General features: G+C 36.8%; 3 protein-coding genes across 3 annotated transcripts; all 3 read right to left on the bottom strand.

Moving 5' to 3' along the window:
- Positions 1-2,048: 2,048 nt before the first annotated feature.
- On the bottom strand, positions 2,049-6,947 carry LOC141378675 (uncharacterized). The gene is made up of 4 exons (XM_073929678.1): positions 6,676-6,947; positions 6,219-6,255; positions 3,431-4,705; positions 2,049-2,306 (listed from the first exon to the last, which is right to left on the bottom strand). Exons 1-4 carry the CDS (start codon positions 6,813-6,815, stop codon positions 2,163-2,165), a joined length of 1,596 nt encoding a protein of 531 aa, XP_073785779.1. The 5' UTR covers positions 6,816-6,947; the 3' UTR covers positions 2,049-2,162.
- A 1,136-nt stretch (positions 6,948-8,083) lies between these two features.
- LOC141378676 (uncharacterized) lies at positions 8,084-15,183 on the bottom strand. The gene is made up of 4 exons (XM_073929679.1): positions 14,912-15,183; positions 14,455-14,491; positions 11,678-12,952; positions 8,084-10,562 (listed from the first exon to the last, which is right to left on the bottom strand). Exons 1-4 carry the CDS (start codon positions 15,049-15,051, stop codon positions 10,419-10,421), a joined length of 1,596 nt encoding a protein of 531 aa, XP_073785780.1. The 5' UTR covers positions 15,052-15,183; the 3' UTR covers positions 8,084-10,418.
- A 1,182-nt stretch (positions 15,184-16,365) lies between these two features.
- Positions 16,366-22,882, bottom strand: LOC141378674 (uncharacterized). Its single transcript, XM_073929677.1, has 4 exons — positions 22,611-22,882; positions 22,145-22,181; positions 19,308-20,582; positions 16,366-18,182 (listed from the first exon to the last, which is right to left on the bottom strand). The coding sequence occupies exons 1-4, from the start codon at positions 22,748-22,750 to the stop codon at positions 18,039-18,041; spliced, it is 1,596 nt and encodes a 531-aa protein (XP_073785778.1). The 5' UTR covers positions 22,751-22,882; the 3' UTR covers positions 16,366-18,038.
- Between the last annotated feature and the right edge of the window lie 2,718 nt (positions 22,883-25,600).

The following is a 25,600-nucleotide window of genomic DNA, read 5'->3' as shown; positions in this document are numbered from 1 at the left end:
GGAATTTGTGGATTAATTCATTAATTTATTATTTGCGTATTTATTTATTTATATATTGTTTTGCAGGTTTCATCCTCCATTATCATCGTTTTGGAATGATTTTATATTAGTTTTCCAAGGTTAATATGAGTGGTAATTTGCACCTTAAGGATGTTTTTTGTTATTTTGAAAACCAAAAAAAGTCGTTAGAAGCCACTGTGAACTGTCTTATACTTGCTGAAAATTTGTTCTTTTACAAACAGAGTTTGTACAAGAGCTTTTACAAATAGATGTTTGCACATCTATTATATATTTTAGTTGTAGTTGCATATTTACATTTTTTTCTTTGTTTAGGCTAGTTTGGTATTTCACTGGAGTTGTTTATACTCACTAATTATATCCAGCTTTTCATTGTACTGATATATTTTGAAGGATTTAAGATGTTTTCTAACTTTAACTGCTAATGTTAACTGTCTGTTGCCACATTTGATTAATCATGAACCATTTTCTATTTTGGTTAGTCTTTTTTAATCATTCTCAAGGTTTCCATAATCCTGGACCAGGCCGTGTCCTGAGCAGCTGCTGTGATGATCTTGGAGGAGTGAAGAGCATGAGACTGATTCCTGTAAGACCGCAGTGACAGACAGACGAGTCTCCGCATTGATCCTGTGGCCCAGCCTGTACACCAGCCGGTGACCTCTCCCATCTGCAGCTTCTCCACGATGGACATCCAGCGCTCTCCAGCCTGCGTTGCCTAGACTGCAGCTCTGCACAAGACGTTGGTAATAGAAGAAATGGTCGTGCCCACCTGAGCCAGGTTTCCCTCTTGTTTTTTTTTTCCTCACTCTCACAAATTGGTGAAGTTTGTTCCTCGCCACTGGCTTGCATGGTTCGGGACCCTAGAGCTGCGCATCGATGGATGTGCTCTTCAATGTTTTGACTTTCAGCAGTGAAAATTAAACCACACTGAACTGAACTTAAACTCTGAAAACTGGACTGACAGTTTCAATTTACTATGATCGTCTATGTTAACCTGCGTTGACACAATCTACATTGCAAAAGTGCTATTGAAATAAAGATGAATTGAATTTTCTCCCCCTTAAAATGATAATGCTTTCTGAACAATTTTGACCTCATAGGAAGTCCTCGAAATTCACTTCAATTCAGATTTAATCAACCTCAAAAGGCAACCTAGAGGTGTATGAGTTTTTTCTATCATGAATGCATCCAGGATGGCGCAGTGGCCCATTTGTTAGCACTGTTGCCTCATAGCAAGAAAGTTGCTGATTCGTCTCTGTTGGATCAGTTTGCATTTCTGTGCGGAGTTTGCATGTTCTCCTTGTGTTGTCTTGAGTTTCCTCTGGGTGCTCCCGTTTCCCCTACAATCTAAAGACATGCGCTATGGGTGAATTGAATAAACTAAATTGGCCGTAGTGTATGAGTGTGAATGAGTGTGTATGGGTGTTTTCCAGTACTGAGTTGCAGTTGGAAGGGCACCCACTGTGTAAAACATATGATGGATAAGTTGGCGGTTCATTTAGGGTGCTCCGGTTTCCCCCACAGTCCCAAAGACATGTGGTACAGGTGAATAGGGTAGTGACAATGAGTTCACTGTCCTCAAATGACCTCCACAGTCACCAGAACTCAATCCAATAGAGCACCTTTGGATGATGAAACGGGAGATTCGCATCATGGATGTGCAGCCGACAAATCTGCAGCAACTGCGTGATAATATTTTGTCAATATGGAGCAAAATCTCTGACGAATATTTCCAGTAACTTGTTGAATCTATACCACACAGGATTGAGGCAGCTCTGAAGGTCCAACCCGGAACTAGTAAGGTGTACCTAATAAAGTGGCCGGTGTGTGCATTATATTCAAATGATTTGAAGCAGGGAATCTGATTAGGGAGGACACTAAATCTAATGTTCAAGTTGGTTTGGTCATTACTAAGGGAGTATTTTTGTAGTAAAAATGTTTTGGTGTCCCCTAAGCTGCCTGTTCTGTTGTTGTTTTACCTCAGAGCAACCTCAAATGGCTGAATATCCATATAGTAAATACAAAACTCATAGAGGGAGTCTTTTTATTTATTTGAACATTTTTTTATTAGGATGTCACACAAATATGACAATAAACACATCAAAATGATATTTACAGTTTCATGCACAGCAGGAGTGAAATCATTAACTCTTCACTTTCACAGAGAAGAAAAGTGTCATCCCAAAAAGTGACTTCTTCTTTTTGGGTTTTTGTGACTCTGCCTTTGCTTCAGCCTTGTCCTTCTTCTTCTTCTTGCTGCCCTTTTTGGATGTGAAGGGCTTGTTAAGCTGCAAAGAAATAACACTCAATTAATTCAAGCGTAATAATAATAAGTAAAAAAAAACACAAATAATTTGTATAACTCATACCTCACACTAAAAAACACTGAGTTATTTATTTAACCCAATGGTTTCATTAAACATATTTGGTGCTTTATTGGGTTATTTTACACCTTTAGAAGGTTATTTAATAATATCTCAACCAGTTGAGTTAAATATTTGATGCTTTGTTGGGTTATTTTTAACCTTTATTAGGTTATGTATTTAATAACTCACCCAGTTTGGTTAAAATTTTGAATTTCAACAGTCAACTGGTTTAACTGACACAGAACAGCTGTATTAATATGCGTGCCTAATGTTGTTTTTCCGTTGTAAAGTTTATTTAAGCTCTAACGTAATAATATTATTTTTATTTTTATTATCAAATTACCTATCCGTGTCGTGTCTTTTCAATTAGTTTCACCAGCACTCTTAATTATTGATAATACAAACGCACACTTCTCTACCGTGTTCATCTCTACAGTTTTTTTGTCAAGAAAATGATACACATATTTGGGATATTCGGCTGTCATTCTCGCCTTTAGGACCCAGCAGAAACATTCAATAATTCACAGAGCCATAATTCGAAAATAATAGTAGTACTTCGATAGTAATACCAGAATGGAAAAAATAACATTTAATCAAAATAACCCAATGCATTGGAATAAAATATCCCATAGTTGTTAAGGTGCTTTAATTATCTATTGTTGGGTTATATGTTGGGGTATTTTAACCCAACTATTTTAACAGAGCAAGTAGGATATGTTCCTGGATTAACATCGATCTTGAAGAACATTCCAATCAGCCAATCAGAATTAAGGGATATGTTTACTGTTCAGGTTTATGCACTTCTACATGATTGTTATCCAGCTATTATTCCCTTCTGATTTTGGGAATAATTTACAGTTATAGTTGGGTTTAGGAGTAGGGAATAGATATGGATTACATTTTCCAACAAAAATTATGTTTCAGAATCAACATGTTAATCCAGGATCGCATCGAACTTGACAAAGTCATGACGTGCGTTGCCACACAGCTGTGTTTAAACCCCTTATAAGAGTGATTTACCCATAATAACTCCCCTTTAAGCTTACCTTTTTAAGGATTCTCTCCTTCATGTTCCTCAACTTCTCCTTGAAGGTCAGTTTCGGTGGTTCCGCCTGAACTGAGACCTCTTTGGTTTTCGGTTCAGATTCGTCAGATTCGCTCACTGGATATTTCTTTGCCAGCAGCTCAAATACTTGACTGACCACCAGCGCTGTCATATGATCCACCACCGTCAGACCGGAGTCTGCTTCTTTGATGATGAAGGACATCGGTGTTGTATTTTCAGGCAGATTTGAAGGACACGGAAAGGTAGAGGACACAAAAAGCCTGTGCACAAGCTCCTCCACGAAATATCGAAGAAACTCTTTCGTGGTCAGTCTGACTTGAAGGAGCGTCTCGCGCCTGATGAGGCAGTTCATTAAATCTGCAAGTCCCTGATGCAGACGATCTGAAACTGCGGAATCGTTACTGTTGCCAGTGAAGTGATTGCTACACTGCAACTTGCAACGATTGGTCATCAGGGAGTCAAATAAAGTGGTTGCTTCTGTTTTAGGCCTGCATGACAGTTGATCTGACGTCAGCAGGAACAACAATCCACAATCAGTGGATTGAAATGTTGGCCTCAGAACAGGGACGTCTTCACTTTTCCAAATTTTGGACCCCTCAATGGGATCATTTAACCAATAGCGAATGACATCCTCTGTTATGTATTCGATCACATTGCTTGTGACCTCCACCGATAGACTCTGTCTATGGGCAGTTGGAAGTTGGCCCTGAATTGAAGCGAGAACGGTGCCGATTGCTGTTGCGGCCGCTGCTGGAGTGATGCAGTGATGTAAATAACGGAGCTTTTGGATGACTCCATTGATCAACAACTCTCCAATAGCACTGCAGGACTCATCAGGGCTGAAATAAAGGAATGACGATGACAATGATGCCAAGTTGACCTTCAGGACATTGTTATGCATCACCATGTTGACCCGATGGAGAACATGTTCCACAACAATTCCAGGGAGCTCAGACGACTGCAAACTGACTTCTCCTAAAGAGTCCAGGAAGCTGCAGTCTGCCATGAGACTTTCCACTGTGATCCCGTAAAAGCTTTCAAGGGGATGCATGAAGGGCAGTTTTTCCACCTTCAGGATATCTGGTATGCTCAATGTGTCCTGATAAAGGTCTTCACTGGATGAGGATGTCGGGTTCACCACTGCTGACGGACTCACACCTGTTATCTCTGACAGTTTGGGCAGTAAATCAGATACGGTGGTGGTGGCTGACTTCACAATAGACGTCAGCATTTGATCGATTTGGTGTCTGTAGAACTGTGGAAACATAAAAACAATGCAGTGAGATGTTTTTAGGTCTATCGTAGATTGATAGGTCCTATGAAATACGCATTGTTATTCTATGTTTGATGTAATCTCAAACGAAACACAATAAGAGGGTGGGACATAGTGTAGCTCCTCCCCTTTAAAAAAAACAGCCAATAGCTTTTTGTTTTATCACCCCTCTCCCAGTGAGAGTGGTTGAGAACAAGCGCATCAAATGAAAAGCGAATGTCTTGAAGGAGGCGGGGCATGCCAGATACTAGACAGCATTTGATTGGTTAAGATTTGACGAAAAACTGAAGTAATTGACTTGAATAAAACCGTTGATCCATTTAGGGTGGAAGTGACAAACTTACATGTTTATATCTGTTTTATATCTTCTACACACAGATTTTGTCACAGCTTTGGAGCACATTAGCTAATAGATATCTTAAAATCGAACAATACTGATACTAACAATTTCATAGGACCTTTAATGACATAAAACATAAACACTGGAATCATATCTAAGCACATATCGAATCAAATTTAATATACAGTTCTACTTTTTATTTACTTTTATTTTACAATTAATTCAAATGTAATCCCTAAAATTCTATAGCATTTTATAGAAAATAGTACTTTAATTAATCTGTGGTCATTTTGTAGTTGCTATAGAAACACAGCAATTATAATAATATAAACAAATTATGCAATAATGTAGTTTTCTACAACTTTCTTTCTGTTTACTGAACTAGTCTGCAGTAAGGAAAACAGGAGACTTATTAGAAACAAACAGATGGCCAACCAAACAACTCAAGGTTATCCAAAGAGTGGGCAACACAAAATCCATACATTCCTGATATGTGAGTCCCATCTCACACTCAATACACTACAATTACTATGGTATAAATACAGCACTGCAATATACAAAAGAGAGAGACTGACTTAGAATATCACTTACCTGTTTAATAATGATAATACACTTTTACTATGGTATGGTTTAACAACACTATAGTATTTACTATACTTTACTATAGTAATTTTTCACTTGGGATGTTATGCCACAAATACTTGCATGATGCTGACAGGCATATAAATTATATATATATATTTGCCCTTATCATTTTTAACAATAACTTTATCAATATGGTGGTAGAATTAATAGCCTGCTACTAATGTTGCACTTTTAGTTATTTCTGGATTTCAATCATCTTGAGTTTTTAAGTTGATCTTGAGTTTTTAAGCTGAATGTTTTCTTATTATATATTATTTTTAAACACTGTTTAATACATATTTGACCAATATTTGTCTTCATACCTCATTCATGAATCCTGCATAATATTTAGCAAGCCATTTGTTTACACGTTGACCACTTCATCTGTGTTGTGCTTAATAAAAAACTGTCTTTAACCAGATCATGCTGGACTTACTAGCTTATAAGAAGTAACAGAAACTCAAAGAACATCCCCAAAATCTAAGAGACATAACTCATGTATTAATTAATAATATGGAAAGGTAGACTTACCGGGTAGCTCAACGACGCCTGTACCACCTCCAGATTCCTAAGAACAAACAATTGTTAGTATTACAGGTGTAATCAAGTTATTACTTTATATAAGCTAATATATATGGGTATTTTATACATTTATAACAATCAGCATATCAACCACTGCACAAAAAAATGCCAGTATAAGAAACAATATGTATTTATTTAATATCTTGATTAATTTAAAACTGTAATATTTAATTTAATCATACAAATTCCTTAATTTATATAACATCAGCCTATTGACTATGGCCAAATCCATAATAGCTTTTACTTCAAGCTAAACTAGCTAAGGTTAACGCACGGTTAGCTATTAATTTTCTTAAATGAAACTAGCTCAATTTACTTCATAACTATGCAGGATCCGGTTGACCGGTTTCTAGTTATTATAACAGTACATTATCGTGTAATAAAAGTAAAAAAGTGATAGACATACTGCTCTGTCAGATTCCACATGAAGTTGGCGACGACTGATTGAAGACCGTCGTCCTCCTCCAGGTGTGGTACTGCAAGTTTCGCAGCTAACTGGGCTGCAAATGCCAGTTCTCTTTGTTGTTGGGATTGAGCGCAAGCCATTGTAGGTTTGTTATCAAACTCCAGATGTAACGATACAGTAAAAAACGTTAGAGTAATGATCGTAATGTGATTTTCACTGCAATGTTCAGAAGTCTGTCTAAATTCGCGAGTTCTACAGCGTTCTAAATGGCCACACGTCATGCACACGTAATGAGTTTTAATAGAATGTTAGTGTCGTCACAAAACTCAACTACTGCTAGAGGAATGTTTTTCTGGAGTTCATTCAGTGGAGGAAAACATGGTTATTACCATATACATTTGATATTTCTAATAAAATAAAAAGGTGCACTTTAAAATTTTGCACAATATTTACCCCTGTTATCAAAACACTCTTGTCCAAGTACTGTGATGTTGCTAATATTTGCACCTTTTGTAAAAATGAGTTTGATGACATTTGTCATTTATGGAGGACGAAACCTGCAAAAACAAACAAAAAATACACAAATAAATAAATGAATAAATGAGTAAATAAATCCACAAATCCCTGCATAAATAAAATAATAAATAAATAAAAATGCAAATATAGAAATAAATCAGACAATAAATTCTCAAATCCCTGCATAAATAAAACAATAAAAAATAAGCAAACATAGAAATAAATATGGTACAGGTACAGATTAATAAAGGCACTAACCTGACAAGCAAATGAATGAATGAATGAATGAATTTATAAAAAATTTAATAAATTACACGCATGTTGGGGGAATAAGAAAATGCTAAACTGATACACCGCACTATTAAATTATTTATATATTTATTTATGCAGGAATTAGATTTATGTATACATTCATTCATTCAAATTCCTGCATAAATAAATATATAAATAATTTAATAGTGCAGTATCAGTTTAGCATTTTCTTATTCCCCCAACATGCGTGTAATTAATTAAATTTTTAATATGCCCACACTATTTATATATTTATTTATGCTGGAATTTGTGGATTAATTCATTAATTTATTAATTTGCGTATTTATTTATTTATATATTGTTTTGCAGGTTTCATCCTCCATTATCATCGTTTTGGAATGATTTTATATTACTTTTCCAAGGTTAATATGAGTGGTAATTTGCACCTTAAGGATGTTTTTTGTTATTTTGAAAACCAAAAAAAGTCGTTAGAAGCCACTGTGAACTGTCTTATACTTGCTGAAAATTTGTTCTTTTACAAACAGAGTTTGTACAAGAGCTTTTACAAATAGATGTTTGCACATCTATTATATATTTTAGTTGTAGTTGCATATTTACATTTTTTTCTTTGTTTAGGCTAGTTTGGTATTTCACTGGAGTTGTTTCTACTCACTAATTATATCCAGCTCTTTATTGTACTGATATATTTTGAAGGATTTAAGATGTTTTCTAACTTTAACTGCTAATGTTAACTGTCTGTTGCCACAATTGATTAATTGTGAACCATTTTCCATTTTGGTTAGTCTTTTTTAATCATTCTCAAGGTTTCCATAATCCTGGACCAGGCCGTGTCCTGAGCAGCTGCTGTGATGATCTTGGAGGAGTGAAGAGCATGAGACTGATTCCTGTAAGACCCCAGTGACAGACAGACGAGTCTCCGCATTGATCCTGTGGCCCAGCCTGTACACCAGCCGGTGACCTCTCCCATCTGCAGCTTCTCCACGATGGACGTCCAGCACTCTCCAGCCTGCGGTGCCTAGACTGCAGCTCTGCACAAGACATTGGTAATAGAAGAAATGGTCGTGCCCACCTGAGCCAGGTTTCCCTCTAGGTTTTTTTTTTTCCTCACTCTCGCAAATTGGTGAAGTTTGTTCCTCGCCACTGGCTTGCATGGTTCGGGACCCTAGAGCTGCGCATCGATGGATGTGCTCTTCAATGTTTTGACTTTCAGCAGTGAAAATTAAACCACACTGAACTGAACTTAAACTCTGAAAACTGAACTGACAGTTTCAATTTACTATGATCGTCTATGTTAACCTGCGTTGACACAATCTACATTGCAAAAGTGCTATTGAAATAAAGATGAATTGAATTTTCTCCCCCTTAAAATGATAATGCTTTCTGAACAATTTTAACCTCATAGGAAGTCCTCGAAATTCACTTCTATTCAGATTTAATCAACCTCAAAAGGCAACCTAGAGGTGTATGAGTTTTTTCTATCATGAATGCATCCAGGATGGCGCAGTGGCTCAGTGGTTAGCACTGTTGCCTCACAGCAAGAAAGTTGCTGATTCATGTCTCTGTTGGATCAGTTTGCATTTCTGTGCGGAGTTTGCATGTTCTCCTCGTGTTGTCTTGAGTTTCCTCTGGGTGCTCCGGTTTCCCCAACAATCTAAAGACATGCGCTATAGGTGAATTGAATAAACTAAATTGGCCGTAGTGTATGAGTGTGTATGGGTATTTTCCAGTACTGGGTTGCAGTTGAAAGGGCATCCGCTGTGTAAAACATATGATGGATAAGTTGGCGGTTCCTTACGGGTGCTCCGGTTTCCCCAAGTCCAAAGACGTGATACAGGTGATTTATGTAGGCTAAATTGTCCGTAGTGTATGAGTGTGTATGGATGGCATCCCAGAGATGGGTTGCAGCTGGAAGGGCATCCGCTGCGTAAAACATGTGCTGGATAATATGGCGGTTTATTCCACTGTGGTGACCCCAGATTAATAAAGGGACTAAGCCGAAAAGAAAATGAATGATTGAACACGTCATGTCACATCTGGAAATAACTGTTTATTAATCTCATTGAATATTGATTCATTATATTATCATAATATGCGTTATCAGGCTATATTAACCATTAAATAACCAGTTTTAACCATTATTAAGTCAACAAACAAGCAACGCACACCAATCCTCAAACACACAATCAACACACACCACACTATTAGTACCAATTGAGCATCGTGTCAACACCACAGCCTACCTGAGTATTGTCGCTGACCATGTCCATCCCTTTATAACCACAGTGTACCCATCTACTGATGGCTACTTCCAGCAGGATAGGTCACAACATAAAGCGTGAATTATCTCAGACTGGTTTCTTGAAAAGTGACAATGAGTTTACTGTACTCAAATGGCTTCCACAGTCACCAGAACTCAATCCAATAGAGCACCTTTGGATGGTGGAACGGGAGATTCGCATCATGGATGTGCAGCCGACAAATCTGCAGCAAGTGCGTGATAATATTTTGTCAATATGGAGCAAAATCTCTGAGGAATATTTCCAGTACCTTGTTGAATCTATACCACAAAGGATTGAGGCAGCTCTGAAGGTCCAACCCGGAACTAGTAAGGTGTACCTAATAAAGTGGCCGGTGTGTGCATTATATTCAAATGATTTGAAGCAGGGAATCTGATTAGGGAGGACACTAAATCTAATGTTCAAGTTGGTTTGGTCATTACTAAGGGAGTATTTTTGTAGTAAAAATGTTTTTGGTGTCCCCTAAGCTGCCTGTTCTGTTGTTGTTTTACCTCAGAGCAACCTCAAATGGCTGAATATCCATATAGTAAATACAAAACTCATAGAGGGAGACTTTTTATTTATTTGAACATTTTTTTATTAGGATGTCACACAAATATGACAATAAAACACATCAAAATCATATTTACAGTTTCATGCACAGCAGGAGTGAAATCATTAACTCTTCACTTTCACAGAGAAGAAAAGTGTCATCCCAAAAAGTGACTTCTTCTTTTTGGGTTTTTGTGACTCTGCCTTTGCTTCAGCCTTGTCCTTCTTCTTCTTTTTGCTGCCCTTTTTGGATGTGAAGGGCTTGTTAAGCTGCAAAGAAATAAAACTCAAATAATTCAAGCGTAATAATAATAAGTAAAAAAAAACACAAATAGTTTGTATAACTCATACCTCACACTAAAAAACACTGAGTTATTTATTTAACCCAATGGTTTCGTTAAACATATTTAGTGCTTTGATGAGTTATTTTCAACCTTTACTAGGTTATTTATTAATAACTCAATCAGTTGGGTTAAATATTTGGTGCTTTGTTGGGTTATTTATAACCTTTATTTGGTTATTTATATTATAACTCAACCAGTTGAGTTAAAATTTAGAATTTCAACAGTCAACTGGTTTAACTGACACACAACAGCTGGAGTTATATGCGTACGTAATTTGTTTTTGCAGTTTAAAAGTTTGCTCTAGCGCAATAATATAGTTTTTGTTTTATCAAATGAGCTCTCCGTGTCGTGTTTTTTATATTCGTTTTACCAGCACTCTTAATTATTGATGATACAAACGCACACTTCTCTACCATGTTCATCTCAACAGTTTTTTGGGGGGAGAAAATGATACACATATTTGGGATACTCGGCTGTCATTCTCACCTTTAGGATCCAGCAGAAACATTCAATAATTCACAGAGCCATAATTCAAAAATAATAGTAGTACTTCGATAGTAATACCAGAATGGTAAAAATAACATTTAATCAAAATAACCCAATGCATTGCGATAAAATATCCCATAGTTGTTAAGGTGCTTTATTTATCTATTGTTGGGTTATATGTTGGGGTATTTTAACCCAACTATTTTAACAGAGCAAGTAGGATATGTTCTTGGATTAACATCGATCTTGAAGAACATTCCAATCAGCCAATCAGAAGTAAGGGATATGTTTACTGTTAAGGTTTCTGCACTTCTACATGATTGTTATCCAGCTATTATTCCCTTCTGATTTTGGGAATAATTTACAGTTATAGTTGGGTTTAGGAGTAGGGAATAGATATGGATTAAATTTTCCAACAAAAATTATGTTTCAGAATCAACATGTTAATCCAGGATCGCATCGAACTTGGCAAAGTCATGACGTGCGTTGCCACACAGCTGTGTTTAAACCCCTTATAAGAGTGATTTACCCATAATAACTCCCCTTTAAGCTTACCTTTTTAAGGATTCTCTCCTTCATGTTCCTTAACTTCTCCTTGAAGGTCAGTTTCGGTGGTTCCGCCTGAACTGAGACCTCTTTGGTTTTCGGTTCAGATTCGTCAGATTCGCTCACTGGATATTTCTTTGCCAGCAGCTCAAATACTTGACTGACCACCAGCGCTGTCATATGATCCACCACCGTCAGACCGGAGTCTGCTTCTTTGATGATGAAGGACATCAGTGTTGTATTTTCAGGCAGATTTGAAGGACACGGAAAGGTAGAGGACACAAACAGCCTGTGCACAAGCTCCTCCACGAAATATCGAAGAAACTCTTTCGTGGTCAGTCTGACTTGAAGGAGCGTCTCGCGCCTGATGAGGCAGTTCATTAAATCTGCAAGTCCCTGATGCAGACGATCTGAAACTGCGGAATCGTTACTGTTGCCAGTGAAGTGATTGCTACACTGCAACTTGCAACGATTGGTCATCAGGGAGTCAAATAAAGTGGTTGTTTTTGTTTTGGGCCTGCATGACAGTTGATCTGACGTCAGCAGGAACAACAATCCACAATCAGTGGATTGAAATGTTGGCCTCAGAACAGGGACGTCTTCACTTTTCCAAATTTTGGACCCCTCAATGGGATCATTTAACCAATAGCGAATGACATCCTCTGTTATGTATTCGATCACATTGCTTGTGACCTCCACCGATAGACTCTGTCTATGGGCAGTTGGAAGTTTGCCCTGAATTGAAGCGAGAACGGTGCCGATTGCGGTTGCAGCCGCTGCTGGAGTGATGCAGTGATGTAAATAACGGAACTTTTGGATGACTCCATTGATCAACAACTCTCCAATAGCACTGCAGGACTCATCAGGGCTGAAATAAAGGAATGACGATGACAATGATGCCAAGTTGACCTTCAGGACATTGTTATGCATCACCATGTTGACCCGATGGAGAACATGTTCCACAACAATTCCAGGGAGCTCAGACGACTGCAAACTGAGTTCTCCTAAAGAGTCCAGGAAGCTGCAGTCTGCCATGAGACTTTCAACTGTGATCCCGTAAAAGCTTTCAAGGGGATGCATGAAGGGCAGTTTTTCCACCTTCAGGATCTCTGGTATGCTCAATGTGTCCTGATAAAGGTCTTCAGTGGATGAGGATGTCGGGTTCACCACTGCTGACGGACTCACACCTGTTATCTCTGACAGTTTGGGCAGTAAATCAGATACGGTGGTGGTGGCTGACTTCACAATAGACGTCAGCATTTGATGGATTTGGTGTCTGTAGAACTGTGGAAACATAAAAACAATGCAGTGAGATGTTTTTAGGTCTATCGTAGATTGATAGGTCCTATGAAATATGCATTGTTATTCTATGTTTGATGTAATCTCAAACGACCACAATAATAGCGTGGGACATAGTGTAGCTCCTCCCCTTTTTAAAAAACAGCAAATAGCATTTTGTTTTATCACCCCTCTCCCAGTGAGAGTGGTTGAGAACAAGCGCATCAAATGAAAAGCGAATGTCTTGAAGGAGGCGGGGCATGCCAGATACTAGACAGCATTTGATTGGTTAAGATTTGACGAGAAACTGAAGTAAATGACTTGAATAAAACCGTTGATCCATTTAGGGTGGAAGTGACAAACTTACATGTTTATATCTGTTTTATATCTTCTACACACAGATTTTGTCACAGCTTTGGAGGACATTAGCTAATAGATAACTTAAAATCGAACAATACTGATACTAACAATTTCATAGGACCTTTAATGACATAAAACATAAACACTGGAATCATATCTAAGCACATATCGAATCAAATTTAATATACAGTTCTACTTTTTATTTACTTTATTCATTAATTCAAATGTAATCCCTAAAATTCTATAGCATTTTATAGAAAATAGTACTTTAATTAATCTGTGGTCATTTTGTAGTTGCTATGGTGACACAGCAATTATAATAATATAAACAAATTATGCAATAATGTAGTTTTCTACAACTTTCTTTCTGTTTACTGAACTAGTCTGCAGTAAGGAAAACAGGAGACTTCTTAGAAACAAACAGATGGCCAACCAAACAACTCAAGGTTATCCAAAGAGTGGGCAACACAAAATCCATACATTCCTGATATGTGAGTCCCATCTCACACTCAATACACTACAATTACTATGGTATAAATACAGCACTGCAACATACAAAAGAGGGATATTGACTTAGAATATCACTTACCTGTTTAATATTGATAATACACATTTACTATGGTATGGTTCAACAACACTATAGTATTTACTATACATTACTATTGTAATTTTTCACTTGGGATGTTATGCCACAAATACTTGCATGATGCTGACGGGCATATAAATTATATATATATATTTGCCCTTATCATTTTTAACAATAACTTTATCAATATGGTGGTAGAATTAATAGCCTGCTACTAATGTTGCACTTTTAGTTATTTCTGGATTTCAATCATCTTGAGTTTTTAAGTTGATCTTGAGTTTTTAAGCTGAATGTTTTCTTATTATATATTATTTTTAAACACTGTTTAAGACATATTTGACCAATATTGTCTTCATACCTCATTCATGAATCCTGCATAATATTTAACAAGCCATTTGTTTACATGTTGACCACTTCATCTGTGTTGTGCTTAATAAAAAACTGTCTTTAACCAGATCATGCTGGACTTACTAGCTTATAAGAAGTAACAGAAACTCAAAGAACATCCCCAAAATCTAAGAGACATAACTCATGTATTAATAATATGGAAAGGTAGACTTACCGGGTAGCTCAACGACGCCTGTACCACCTCCAGATTCCTAAGAACAAACAATTGTTAGTATAACAGGTGTAATCAAGTTATTACTGTATATAAGCTAATATATATGGGTATTTTATACATTTATAACAATCAGCATATCAACCACTGCACAAAAAAATGCCAGTATAAGAAACAATATGTATTTATTTAATATCTTGATTAATTTAAAACTGTAATATTTAATTCAATCATACAAATTCCTTAATTTATATAACATCAGCCTATTGACTATGGCCAAATCCATAATAGCTTTTACTTCAAGCTAAACTAGCTCAGGTTAACGCACGGTTAGCTATTAATTTTCTTAAATGAAACTAGCTCAATTTACTTCATAACTATGCAGGATCCGGTTGACCGGTTTCTAGTTATTATAACAGTACATTATCGTGTAATAAGAGTAAAAAAGTGATAGACATACTGCTCTGTCAGATTCCACATGAAGTTGGCGACGACTGATTGAAGACCGTCGTCCTCCTCCAGGTGTGGTACTGCAAGTTTCGCAGCTAACTGGGCTGCAAATGCCAGTTCTCTTTGTTGTTGGGATTGAGCGCAAGCCATTTTAGGTTTGTTATCAAACTCCAGATGTAACGATACAGTAAAAAACGTTAGAGTAATGATCGTAATGTGATTTTCACTGCAATGTTCAGAAGTCTGTCTAAATTCGCGAGTTCTACAGCGTTCTAAATGGCCACACGTCATGCACACGTAATGAGTTTTAATAGAATGTTAGTGTCGTCACAAAACTCAACTACTGCTAGAGGAATGTTTTTCTGGGGTTCATTCAGTGGAGGAAAACATGGTTATTACCATATACATTTGATATTTCTAATAAAATAAAAAGGTGCACTTTAAAATTTTGCACAATATTTACCCCTGTAATCAAAGCACTCTTGTCCAAGTACTGTGATGTTGCTAATATTTGCACCTTTTGTAAAAATGAGTTTGATGACATTTGTCATTTATGGAGGACGAAACCTGCAAAAACAAACAAAAAATACACAAATAAATAAATGAATAAATTAGTAAATAAATCCACAAATCCCTGCATAAATAAAATAATAAATAAATAAAAATGCAAATATAGAAATAAATCAGACAATAAATTCTCAAATCCCTGCATAAATAAAACAATAAAAAAATAAGCAAATATAGAAATAAATATGGTACAGGTACAGATTAATAAAGGCACTAACCCGACAAGCAAATGAATGAATGAATGAATAAATGAATGAATGTATACACAAATCTAATTCCTGCATAAATAAATATATAAATAATTTAATAGTGCGGTGTATCAGTTTAGCATTTTCTTATTCCCCCAACATGCGTGTAATTTATTAAATTTTTAATATGCCCACACTATTTATATATTTATTTATGCTGGAATTTGTGGATTAATTCATTAATTTATTATTTGCGTATTTATTTATTTATATATTGTTTTGCAGGTTTCATCCTCCATTATCATCGTTTTGGAATGATTTTATATTAGTTTTCCAAGGTTAATATGAGTGGTAATTTGCACCTTAAGGATGTTTTTTGTTATTTTGAAAACCAAAAAAAGTCGTTAGAAGCCACTGCGAACTGTCTTATACTTGCTGAAAATTTGTTCTTTTACAAACAGTGTTTGTACAAGAGCTTTTACAAATAGATGTTTGCACATCTATTATATATTTTAGTTGTAGTTGCATATTTACATTTTTTTTTTCTTTGTTTAGGCTAGTTTGGTATTTCACTGGAGTTGTTTCTACTCACTAATTATATCCAGCTTTTCATTGTACTGATATATTTTGAAGGATTTAAGATGTTTTCTAACTTTAACTGCTAATGTTAACTGTCTGTTGCCACAATTGATTAATTATGAACCATTTTCCATTTTGGTTAGTCTTTTTTAATCATTCTCAAGGTTTCCATAATCCTGGACCAGGCCGTGTCCTGAGCAGCTGCTGTGATGATCTTGGAGGAGTGAAGAGCATGAGACTGATTCCTGTAAGACCCCAGTGACAGACAGACGAGTCTCCGCATTGATCCTGTGGCCCAGCCTGTACACCAGCCGGTGACCTCTCCCATCTGCAGCTTCTCCACGATGGACGTCCAGCGCTCTCCAGCCTGCGGTGCCTAGACTGCAGCTCTGCACAAGACGTTGGTAATAGAAGAAATGGTCGTGCCCACCTGAGCCAGGTTTCCCTCTAGGTTTTTTTTCCTCACTCTCGCAAATTGGTGAAGTTTGTTCCTCGCCACTGGCTTGCATGGTTCGGGACCCTAGAGCTGCGCATCGATGGATGTGCTCTTCAATGTTTTGACTTTCAGCAGTGAAAATTAAACCACACTGAACTGAACTTAAACTCTGAAAACTGGACTGACAGTTTCAATTTACTATGATCGTCTATGTTAACCTGCGTTGACACAATCTACATTGCAAAAGCGCTATTGAAATAAAGATGAATTGAATTTTCTCCCCGTAAAATGATAATGCTTTCTGAACAATTTTAACCTCATAGGAAGTCCTCGAAATTCACTTCTGTTCAGATTTAATCAACCTCAAAAGGCAACCTAGAGGTGTATGAGTTTTTTCTATCATGAATGCATCCAGGATGGCGCAGTGGCTCAGTGGTTAGCACTGTTGCCTCACAGCAAGAAAGTTGCTGATTCGTCTCTGTTGGATCAGTTTGCATTTCTGTGCGGAGTTTGCATGTTCTCCTCGTGTTGTCTTGAGTTTCCTCTGGGTGCTCCCATTTCCCCTACAATCTAAAGACATGCGCTATGGGTGAATTGAATAAACTAAATTGGCCGTAGTGTATGAGTGTGAATGAGTGTGTATGGGTGTTTTCCAGTACTGAGTTGCAGTTGGAAGGGCACCCACTGTGTAATTCATATGATGGATAAGTTGGCGGTACATTTAGGGTGCTCCGGTTTCCCCCACAGTCCCAAAGACATGTGGTACAGGTGAATAGGGTAGTGACAATGAGTTCACTGTCCTCAAATGGCCTCCACAGTCACCAGAACTCAATCCAATAGAGCACCTTTGGATGGTGAAACGGGAGATTCGCATCATGGATGTGCAGCCGACAAATCTGCAGCAACTGCGTGATAATATTTTGTCAATATGGAGCAAAATCTCTGAGGAATATTTCCAGTACCTTGTTGAATCTATACCACAAAGGATTGAGGCAGCTCTGAAGGTCCAACCCGGAACTAGTAAGGTGTACCTAATAAAGTGGCCGGTGTGTGCATTATATTCAAATGATTTGAAGCACGGAATCTGATTAGGGAGGACACTAAATCTAATGTTCAAGTTGGTTTGGTCATTACTAAGGGAGTATTTTTGTAGTAAAAATGTTTTTGGTGTCCCCTAAGCTGCCTGTCCTGCTGTTTTTACCTCAGAGCAACCTCAAATGGCTGAATATCCATATAGTAAATACAAAACTCATAGAGGGAGACTTTTTATTTATTTGAACATTTTTTTATTAGGATGTCACACAAATATGACAATAAAACACATCAAAATCATATTTACAGTTTCATGCACAGCAGGAGTGAAATCATTAACTCTTCACTTTCACAGAGAAGAAAAGTGTCATCCCAAAAAGTGACTTCTTCTTTTTGGGTTTTTGTGACTCTGCCTTTGCTTCAGCCTTGTCCTTCTTCTTCTTCTTGCTGCCCTTTTTGGATGTGAAGGGCTTGTTAAGCTGCAAAGAAATAAAACTCAAATAATTCAAGCGTAATAATAATAAGTAACAAAAAAACACAAATAATTTGTATAACTCATACCTCACACTAAAAAACACTGAGTTATTTCTTTAACCCAAGGGTTTCGTTAAACATATTTGGTGCTTTATTGGTTTTTTTTACACCTTTATAAGGTTATTTAATAATATCTCAACCAGTTGAGTTAAATATTTGATGCTTTGTTGGGTTATTTTTAACCTTTATTAGGTTATGTATTTAATAACTCACCCAGTTTGGTTAAAATTTTGAATTTCAACAGTCAACTGATTTAACTGACACAGAACCGCTGTATTAATATGCGTGCCTAATGTTGTTTTTCCGTTGTAAAGTTTATTTAAGCTCTAACGTAATAATATTGTTTTTATTTTTATTAACAAATTACCTATCCGTGTCGTGTCTTTTCAATTAGTTTCACCAGCACACTTAATTATTGATGATACAAACGCACACTTCTCTACCGTGTTCATCTCTACAGTTTTTTGGGGGAGAAAATGATACACATATTTGGGATATTCGGCTGTCATTCTCGCCTTTAGGACCCAGCAGAAACATTCAATAATTCACAGAGCCATAATTCGAAAATAATAGTAGTACTTCGATAGTAATACCAGAATGAAAAAAATAACATTTAATCAAAATAACCCAATGCATTGGAATAAAATATCCCATAGTTGTTAAGGTGCTATAATAATCTATAGTTGGGTTATATGTTGGGGTATTTTAACCCAACTATTTTAACAGAGCAAGTAGGATATGTTCCTGGATTAACATCGATCTTGAAGAAGATTCCAATCAGCCAATCAGAAGTAAGGGATATGTTTACTGTTAAGGTTTCTGCACTTCTACATGATTGTTATCCAGCTATTATTCCCTTCTGATTTTGGGAATAATTTACAGTTATAGTTGGGTTTAGGAGTAGGGAATAGATATGGATTACATTTTCCAACAAAAATTATGTTTCAGAATCAACATGTTAATCCAGGATCGCATCGAACTTGACAAAGTCATGACGTGCGTTGCCACACAGCTGTGTTTAAACCCCTTATAAGAGTGATTTACCCATAATAACTCCCCTTTAAGCTTACCTTTTTAAGGATTCTCTCCTTCATGTTCCTCAACTTCTCCTTGAAGGTCAGTTTCGGTGGTTCCGCCTGAACTGAGACCTCTTTGGTTTTCGGTTCAGATTCGTCAGATTCGCTCACTGGATATTTCTTTGCCAGCAGCTCAAATACTTGACTGACCACCAGCGCTGTCATATGATCCACCACCGTCAGACCGGAGTCTGCTTCTTTGATGATGAAGGACATCGGTGTTGTATTTTCAGGCAGATTTGAAGGACACGGAAAGGTAGAGGACACAAAAAGCCTGTGCACAAGCTCCTCCACGAAATATCGAAGAAACTCTTTCGTGGTCAGTCTGACTTGAAGGAGCGTCTCGCGCCTGATGAGGCAGTTCATTAAATCTGCAAGTCCCTGATGCAGACGATCTGAAACTGCGGAATCGTTACTGTTGCCAGTGAAGTGATTGCTACACTGCAACTTGCAACGATTGGTCATCAGGGAGTCAAATAAAGTGGTTGCTTTTGTTTTAGGCCTGCATGACAGTTGATCTGACGTCAGCAGGAACAACAATCCACAATCAGTGGATTGAAATGTTGGCCTCAGAACAGGGACGTCTTCACTTTTCCAAATTTTGGACCCCTCAATGGGATCATTTAACCAATAGCGAATGACATCCTCTGTTATGTATTCGATCACATTGCTTGTGACCTCCACCGATAGACTCTGTCTATGGGCAGTTGGAAGTTGGCCCTGAATTGAAGCGAGAACGGTGCCGATTGCTGTTGCGGCCGCTGCTGGAGTGATGCAGTGATGTAAATAACGGAGCTTTTGGATGACTCCATTGATCAACAACTCTCCAATAGCACTGCAGGACTCATCAGGGCTGAAATAAAGGAATGACGATGACAATGATGCCAAGTTGACCTTCAGGACATTGTTATGCATCACCATGTTGACCCGATGGAGAACATGTTCCACAACAATTCCAGGGAGCTCAGACGACTGCAAACTGACTTCTCCTAAAGAGTCCAGGAAGCTGCAGTCTGCCATGAGACTTTCCACTGTGATCCCGTAAAAGCTTTCAAGGGGATGCATGAAGGGCAGTTTTTCCACCTTCAGGATATCTGGTATGCTCAATGTGTCCTGATAAAGGTCTTCACTGGATGAGGATGTCGGGTTCACCACTGCTGACGGACTCACACCTGTTATCTCTGACAGTTTGGGCAGTAAATCAGATACGGTGGTGGTGGCTGACTTCACAATAGACGTCAGCATTTGATCGATTTGGTGTCTGTAGAACTGTGGAAACATAAAAACAATGCAGTGAGATGTTTTTAGGTCTATCGTAGATTGATAGGTCCTATGAAATACGCATTGTTATTCTATGTTTGATGTAACCTCAAACGACCACAATAATAGCGTGTAGCGTGTGACATAGTGTAGCTCCTCCCAATAAAACAGCCAATAGCTTTTTGTTATAAAACAGCCAATAGCTTTTTGTTTTATCACCCCTCTCCCAGTGAGAGTGGTTGAGAGCATCAAATGAAAAGCGAATGTCTTGAAGGAGGCGGGGCATGCCAGATACTAGACAGCATTTGATTGGTTAAGATTTGACGAAAAACTGAAGTAATTGACTTGAATAAAACCGTTGATCCATTTAGGGTGGAAGTGACAAACTTACATGTTTATATCTGTTTTATATCTTCTACACACAGATTTTGTCACAGCTTTGGAGCACATTAGCTAATAGATATCTTAAAATCGAACAATACTGATACTAACAATTTCATAGGACCTTTAATGACATAAAACATAAACACTGGAATCATATCTAAGCACATATCGAATCAAATTTAATATACAGTTCTACTTTTTATTTACTTTTATTTTACAATTAATTTAAATGTAATCCCTAAAATTCTATAGCATTTTATAGAAAATAGTAGTGTTTTTGAACCATACTATAGTCAAGTACTTTCATTAATCTGTGGTCATTTTGTAGTTGCTATGGTGACACAGCAATTATAAAAATATAAACAAATTATGCAATAATGTAGTTTTCTACAAGTTTCTTTCTGTTTACTGAACTAGTCTGCAGTAAGGAAAACAGGAGACTTATTAGAAACAAACAGATGGCCAACCAAACAACTCAAGGTTCTCCAAAGAGTGAGCAACACAAAATCCATACATTCCTGATATGTGAGTCCCATCTTACACTCAATACACTACAATTACTATGGTGTAAATACAGCACTGTAACATACAAAAGAGAGAGACTGACTTAGAATATCACTTACCTGTTTAATAATGATAATACACATTTACCATGGTATGGTTCAACAACACTATAGTATTTACTATCTATTACTATAGTAATTTTTCACTTGGGATGTTATGCCACAAATACTTGCATGATGCTGACAGGCATATAAATTATATATATATTTTGCTCTTTATCATTTTTAACAATAACTTTATCAATATGGTGGTAGAATTAATAGCCTGCTACTAATGTTGCACTTTTAGTTATTTCTGGATTTCAATCATCTTGAGTTTTTAAGTTGATCTTGAGTTTTTAAGCTGAATGTTTTCTTATTATATATTATTTTTAAACACTGTTTAATACATATTTGACCAATATTTGTCTTCATACCTCATTCATGAATCCTGCATAATATTTAGCAAGCCATTTGTTTACACGTTGACCACTTCATCTATGTTGTGCTTAATAAAAAACTGTCTTTAACCAGATCATGCTGGACTTACTAGCTTATAAGAAGTAACAGAAACTCAAAGAACATCCCCAAAATCTAAGAGACATTACTCATGTATTAATTAATCATATGGAAAGGTAGACTTACCGGGTAGCTCAACGACGCCTGTACCACCTCCAGATTCCTAAAAACAAACAATTGTTAGTATAACAGGTGTAATCAAGTTATTACTGTATATAAGCTAATATATATGGGTATTTTTATACATTAATAACAATCAGCTTATCAACCACTGCACAAAAAATGCCAGTATAAGAAACAATATGTATTTATTCAATATCTTGATGAATTTAAAACTGTAATATTTAACTGAATCATACAAATTCCTTAATTTACATAACATCAACCTACTGACAATTGCCAAATCCATAATAGCTTTTACTTCAAGCTAAACTAGCTCAGGTTAACGCACGGTTAGCTATTCATTTTCTTAAATGAAACTAGCTCAATTTACTTCATATACTATATAACTATGCAGGATCCGGTTGACCGGTTTCTAGTTATTATAACAATACATTATCGTGTAATAAGAGTAAAAAAGTGATAGACATACTGCTCTGTCAGATTCCACATGAAGTTGGCGACGACTGATTGAAGACCGTCGTCCTCCTCCAGGTGTGGTACTGCAAGTTTCGCAGCTAACTGGGCTGCAAATGCCAGTTCTCTTTGTTGTTGGGATTGAGCGCAAGCCATTGTAGGTTTGTTACCAAACTCCAGATGTAACGATACAGTAAAAAACGCTAGAGTAATGATCGTAATGTGATTTTCACTGCAATGTTCAGAAGTCTGTCTAAATTCGCGAGTTCTACAGCGTTCTAAATGGCCACACGTCATGCACACGTCATGAGTTTTAATAGAATGTTAGTGTCGTCACAAAACTCAACTACTGCTAGAGGAAAGTTTTTCTGGGGTTCATTCAGTGGAGGAAAACATGGTTATTACCATATACATTTGATATTCCTAATAAAATAAAAAGGTGCACTTTACAATTTTGCACAATATTTACCCCTGTAATCAAAGCACTCTTGTCCAAGTACTGTGATGTTGCTAATATTTGCACCTTTTGTAAAAAGGAGATTGATGACATTTGTCATTTATGGAGGACGAAACCTGCAAAAACAAACAAAAAAATACACAAATAAATAAATGAATAAATGAGTAAATAAATCCACAAATCCCTGCATAAATAAAATAATAAATAAATAAAAATGCAAATATAGAAATAAATCAGACAATAAATTCTCAAATCCCTGCATAAATAAAACAATAAAAAATAAGCAAATATAGAAATAAATATGGTACAGGTACAGATTAATAAAGGCACTAACCTGACAAGCAAATGAATGAATGAATGAATGAATTTATTAAAAATTTAATAAATTACACGCATGTTGGGGGAATAAGAAAATGCTAAACTGATACACCGCACTATTAAATTATTTATATATTTATTTATGCAGGAATTAGATTTATGTATACATTCATTCATTCAAATTCCTGCATAAATAAATATATAAATAATTTAATAGTGCGGTGTATCAGTTTAGCATTTTCTTATTCCCCCAACATTCGTGTAACTAATTAAATTTTTAATATGCCCACACTATTTATATATTTTTTTATGCTGGAATTTGTGGATTAATTCATTAATTTATTATTTGCGTATTTATTTATTTATATATTGTTTTGCAGGTTTCATCCTCCATTATCATCGTTTTGGAATGATTTTATATTAGTTTTCCAAGGTTAATATGAGTGGTAATTTGCACCTTAAGGATATTTTTTGTTATTTTGAAAACCAAAAAAAGTCGTTAGAAGCCACTGTGAACTGTCTTATACTTGCTGAAAATTTGTTCTTTTACAAACAGAGTTTGTACAAGAGCTTTTACAAATAGATGTTTGCACATCTATTATATATTTTAGTTGTAGTTGCATATTTACATTTTTTTTTTCTTTGTTTAGGCTAGTTTGGTATTTCACTGGAGTTGTTTATACTCACTAATTATATCCAGCTTTTCATTGTACTGATATATTTTGAAGGATTTAAGATGTTTTCTAACTTTAACTGCTAATGTTAACTGTCTGTTGCCACATTTGATTAATCATGAACCATTTTCTATTTTGGTTAGTCTTTTTTAATCATTCTCAAGGTTTCCATAATCCTGGACCAGGCCGTGTCCTGAGCAGCTGCTGTGATGATCTTGGAGGAGTGAAGAGCATGAGACTGATTCCTGTAAGACCGCAGTGACAGACAGACGAGTCTCCGCATTGATCCTGTGGCCCAGCCTGTACACCAGCCGGTGACCTCTCCCATCTGCAGCTTCTCCACGATGGACATCCAGCGCTCTCCAGCCTGCGTTGCCTAGACTGCAGCTCTGCACAAGACGTTGGTAATAGAAGAAATGGTCGTGCCCACCTGAGCCAGGTTTCCCTCTTGTTTTTTTTTTCCTCACTCTCACAAATTGGTGAAGTTTGTTCCTCGCCACTGGCTTGCATGGTTCGGGACCCTAGAGCTGCGCATCGATGGATGTGCTCTTCAATGTTTTGACTTTCAGCAGTGAAAATTAAACCACACTGAACTGAACTTAAACTCTGAAAACTGGACTGACAGTTTCAATTTACTATGATCGTCAATGTTAACCTGCGTTGACACAATCTACATTGCAAAAGCGCTATTGAAATAAAGATGAATTGAATTTTCTCCCCCTTAAAATGATAATGCTTTCTGAACAATTTTGACCTCATAGGAAGTCCTCGAAATTCACTTCAATTCAGATTTAATCAACCTCAAAAGGCAACCTAGAGGTGTATGAGTTTTTTCTATCATGAATGCATCCAGGATGGCGCAGTGGCCCATTTGTTAGCACTGTTGCCTCATAGCAAGAAAGTTGCTGATTCGTCTCTGTTGGATCAGTTTGCATTTCTGTGCGGAGTTTGCATGTTCTCCTTGTGTTGTCTTGAGTTTCCTCTGGGTGCTCCCGTTTCCCCTACAATCTAAAGACATGCGCTATAGGTGAATTGAATAAACTAAATTGGCCGTAGTGTATGAGTGTGAATGAGTGTGTATGGGTGTTTTCCAGTACTGAGTTGCAGTTGGAAGGGCACCCACTGTGTAAAACATATGATGGATAAGTTGGCGGTTCATTTAGGGTGCTCCGGTTTCCCCCACAGTCCCAAAGACATGTGGTACAGGTGAATAGGGTAGTGACAATGAGTTCACTGTCCTCAAATGACCTCCACAGTCACCAGAACTCAATCCAATAGAGCACCTTTGGATGATGAAACGGGAGATTCGCATCATGGATGTGCAGCCGACAAATCTGCAGCAACTGCGTGATAATATTTTGTCAATATGGAGCAAAATCTCTGACGAATATTTCCAGTAACTTGTTGAATCTATACCACACAGGATTGAGGCAGCTCTGAAGGTCCAACCCGGAACTAGTAAGGTGTACCTAATAAAGTGGCCGGTGTGTGCATTATATTCAAATGATTTGAAGCAGGGAATCTGATTAGGGAGGACACTAAATCTAATGTTCAAGT

This window comes from Danio rerio, chromosome 18, assembly GCF_049306965.1.
Source record: "Danio rerio strain Tuebingen ecotype United States chromosome 18, GRCz12tu, whole genome shotgun sequence".
In the NCBI taxonomy this organism is placed as follows: Eukaryota; Metazoa; Chordata; class Actinopteri; order Cypriniformes; family Danionidae; genus Danio; species Danio rerio.
The sequence above is the reverse complement of the archived record's forward strand: the minus strand, read 5'-3'. Positions and strand labels throughout refer to the sequence as shown.